The sequence below is a fragment of the Buceros rhinoceros genome, unplaced genomic scaffold (assembly GCF_000710305.1).
Source record: "Buceros rhinoceros silvestris isolate BGI_N320 unplaced genomic scaffold, ASM71030v1 scaffold4032, whole genome shotgun sequence".
Classification (NCBI taxonomy): Eukaryota; Metazoa; Chordata; class Aves; order Bucerotiformes; family Bucerotidae; genus Buceros; species Buceros rhinoceros.
Genome location: NW_010398149.1, coordinates 76,487 through 80,781, shown reverse-complemented (window position 1 = coordinate 80,781; position 4,295 = coordinate 76,487). Strand labels below are relative to the sequence as shown.

The window sequence follows — 4,295 nt, the reverse complement described above, 5'->3', positions numbered from 1 at the left end:
TACCACTTACAGGTAGTGCAGTGGCTTGCAGCCAGCTCACAGGACCCCACAGTCTGAACCCTCTGATGGACGGCTCTCACCTCTGCAGTGCCCTTGAGGGCCAGAGAATCCCTCAGAGTCAGAAGCAGCTTTTGCGATTTTGTTTTGAAGGTATAGCATGCTGTCCTTGCATCTCTGACCTCTATGAATCAGGGTAGCCTGGGGAGAGTGGACGTCAAACCAACCTGGATAAAGATACCCATTATCCCGCATGTTTTGGCTCAGCCCTGCTGTGCTAGGGATGACTGCGTTGCAAGAATTAAAGCTGTCTAATATCCAGCTATGTCAGTGTTTCTCTGGGAGCTGATGAAAATGCAAAGGGCAGTCAAGCATTGTCCATACAAATAAAATTTTTTAAAAATATAAATTTAAAAAATGTTTTCTGACCGTTCTGAACAATGCCCTTTGTATTTAGACAGTTATCTAATTCCTTGAAGCATTTAATGACATTAAGCTCTGCTTTCAAAGACCCTTTTGTAGGTGTTTATATCCTGGGGTTTTTGTGTTTCTCCTGTATTGATGGTAATGGAGGCTGCAGGCAGAGACAAGTAGGTTTGAACTTTTTATTTTTCTTGAAAAGAAAGTATGCTCAGCTTTGCAAAGCTTAAAAATGCCTCTGCTGTGGCATTACCAACCTTGCTCTGTGCACTTCTAAATATTTCTTGACATACATGTCCCCTTGGAGGCATCCAATGAGAATGAGGTTTTTTGGTTGTCTGTAAAGCAATAAAAGTCTACCACGATTTCAAATTTGGACACATTTTGGGCTCTTACCTGTTTTCACAGAACGGTACTTATTTGCCATTACATTTTAATGGAAGGGGACCAGGTCCTTTTTGGTGTGAATCTTCAATGCCTAATAATCACATAAAAATAGAGCAAATGTTGATTTGAAGTGTGCTTTATTTAATAGACCTTCATTTCAATATTTGGTTGTAAAAGAAAGAAGACAGCAAAGGACTGACCACCTATTGCTATGCAATACAATGTCACGGCCTTGTGCCTAAGCATCTTGCTCACCTGTGCCGTCTTTACTGTTCTGTCTTGGTTCTGCTCCAAGACTTAGACTGGCTCCCAGCACAGTGAGGTCATGATATAATGGCATGGCTGACATTTCAGGTTAACTGTCCTGTGTTTTTGCCCTATTGGGATCTTCATGTACAGGACAAACAGGCTCTTACAATGGCAGAATAATACACAGAGTTCTTGGACCTTTAGTAGTTAACTTGTTCTGTTAACAGTGCTGGTGCCATTATAAACATCCTGCTGAGTCACATTTTGTCTGGAATGAAACTCTGGCTGGAACGCATTGAAAGCTCTTTGGAGTAAGGGTTGTTTGTTTTGAATTTGGCTAGTGAAAGCTAGTAACCTAGGACTCCATGGTGTTACAAACCATGATGAGGAGTGACAACGTCAAATTGGTGGTGGAGAATAATTGTTAACTGGGATATAGAGAACTTTGGAACAACATGTGACACATTGGCTCTATGTCATTCTTAGCACAAATTTTACTGTAGAAAAGAGAACTCTTTTTTTAAAAGAGCTGATCTAGTAAAAATATGAAGGTATTTCACCATTATTATTATTATTTATTTCTTGTTATGCTTGTAGTAATTCAGGTGCTTTCCAAACAGAAAAGCTACAGGCCCTGCCCCGCGGAGCTCACAATCTAAAGGTGGACAAGGACACGAAGGAGAGAGCGTCCACAGAGAAGTCAAGAGGCCAAGATGGAAATCAACTGTATCTGAGCAATCAAATGTGGTTTGAACACATTGTTGCAAAGCTATACAAACTATTTTCCAATTACTGATCATATTTTCCATTTTGGATCAACTAATTCATTCCTAGGTGCCATGGCACCTTCCAGGAAGGAAGCTTTCAATACGTGAGCTCAGAGAGAATAGCACATGTGTAAAGTAGAGCCGGAAAACTCACCTAAAAGTATAGAGGTGAGGAGAGTTTGTCTGGATTTTCAAATGACAGCTCAGTACCCGGATAGATTAGACTCAGAATGGTATGGCTTTATGTCACTCCTACAAGTTGGGAGTTACATTTGATGGATTCCACCTGGAATCTAAGCGTACTCTATGCATCTGGAGGTTCCTTAATATAGGCTAACACGAACTACAAAATCCATCACGGCAGGGCTAGGGAAGTTAAGAAAGAAATTATGTCACCGATGTGGTATAAGTGTTAAGTGTTTCCAAAAGAGGAGAAGAACGACGCTGAGAGTTCGAGGTCGGACATTCTTAGGTCAGTTGTCAAATTACATTTTTAATAATGTAAGACACCAGTCACTGTTTTAAAAAGAAACAGACTGTTTAATTTTAAAAATACTGGTTTTGACTAAAGACAATAAGTCACTCATCAGTTATGAAAAATACTGTTAGGTTTCCTTTATACATTTAAATGACTAAGTATTTTTTTATAAAACCTCCAATCAGGTTCCCCCAATTTGAAATGAAATTGTCAAAGAAACTCTCTTAAGACTTGTCTTTAAAAACTTCTCAACAAATTTCCATATTTTTTCCAAGTATTCAGGGGATCATTGCGTTTGTTTATTCCTGAAGTATCTTTCTCTTAGCAAATACCAGTGTATTGTGAAGCCAGAAGCTAATAAGCAATTGAATATTAAAGTGCATAGGTTGTTCATGTTTGGAAAAATAAAGGGTTGAAAAAGCAGTAGCTGTTGTGATTACAAATTTCTGGGGAGTAATCCATCATCAGTTTTCAGCAAGCCACTGATATTTCTTTTACTATAAGAAACATTTTTTTACAGTCTTCAAATCCTGCAAATGCATTTCTAACAATGGTATTAAGACAGTGACAATCCTCTTGCTGGGAAGGAAAAGCTGTAATTAAATAATCAAATAGACTGATCTTTCATAATTTACAGGTATTCATATTCCTTCAATAAATTAAAGAATATACTTTATCTTTTGTTTCTTGTGTAGCTTTTGAAACAAAATCAAGTTTCTAGCGATTTAAATAAATGATTCTAACAGCTTGACATGAATTATGCTGACAGGAGCTGCTTAATGGTTAAGTGCCCAGAATCTTTTAAGAACCTACAAAGTTAAATAAAGGCTTACAAGTGTCTTAAGCTACTTTTTATTTGCATAGAAAAATATTTATCATAGGAGTCAACTATTATATGAGAGAAATTGCATTTGTTGTAATTGAAAAAGATAGCTAAAAAGTTTTTGTGGGTTATTGCAACAGTACAAGAATACAAGATGCTTCCATTTATTAAAAAATGTAAAACAAATCGTGAAAGCTAAAGCAGGCTACAAAACAGAAGGTCCCCGTATTATCTTTCTCTTGACTACTATGTTACAGGATCATGTGCCACAGTTGAGTACTATAAAGTGTAGTTCTGCATTTGCTAATATAATTCTTAAAACATTCCCCCCCAAAAGCACTATGCAAAATATATATATTTGTAAATGCTCCTTCCTGTAAGCATCACAACCTTGTTATCACATAATCGCCCCGATCAATTGTTTCTGGTTTCCCATCACAGTCAGTGCTAATGTCCAACTCCTCGTCCAGCTCCTCCTGCGATGTGGCTGGTTCTGATTTCTGCAACACCGTTTTCTCCATTTCTGAAGCACAAATACTTTCCTCTTCCGGTGAATCTGAAGAGTCGCTGTTGCTTTCTGACTGAGTTAACACACATTTCTCTTCAGAACTTTGGATGTTTAATTTGCAGTTCATGGGCAGTTCTCCCTCTTCCAGTTCAGCAGTTTTCTCACATTGTTCTTCTGCCTGTTGACGGGAAACTTCTTCAGAAACGGTGTATATTTTATTTGTACTCTGTTCCACAGAGTCTGGTTTTGATCGTCTGTGAAACAACCCAAAATTTTTTATGTCTGTAACAAAATTCACACGCTTTTGTTTCTCCTTGGTGGACTCTGACACCATCATTGCTGAGCCGTTGCTCACACTATGTGCTTCAGAGGCAATGGTGGCTGATCTTGGGTGTATCATCGTTGTTATGTCAAAAAGACTAAAGGTCTTTTTCTTTCCTTTCTTGTTTCCTTCACTCTCACTATTTTCTTCATTTTCTGACAGAGAGGCAGTGTCTTTATTCACCTTTGCAGACTGCAAATTAGACAGCTTGCTTCCTTTTAACAAACCCAGGACTTCAAAACGAAAGCTGGAAATATCTTGTTTTAACTCCTAAAAATTAGGAAGAAAGATGGAACATCAGAGCACTAAAACTAATTTGACTTTTCCTCTTATAATAATAATAA

At 37.9% G+C, this 4,295-nt stretch overlaps 1 protein-coding gene across 1 annotated transcript in view; it reads right to left on the bottom strand.

Annotated features, from left to right (window-relative positions):
* Positions 1–3,328: 3,328 nt before the first annotated feature.
* The window catches only part of TRPC4 (transient receptor potential cation channel, subfamily C, member 4), a 72,097-nt gene continuing 71,130 nt past the window's right edge, over positions 3,329–4,295 (bottom strand). Inside the window, exon 10 of the mRNA XM_010130965.1 lies at positions 3,329–4,221. Coding sequence (XP_010129267.1) covers positions 3,505–4,221 — 717 coding nt within the window. The 3' untranslated portion in view covers positions 3,329–3,504. The remainder of the gene's footprint in view (positions 4,222–4,295) is intronic.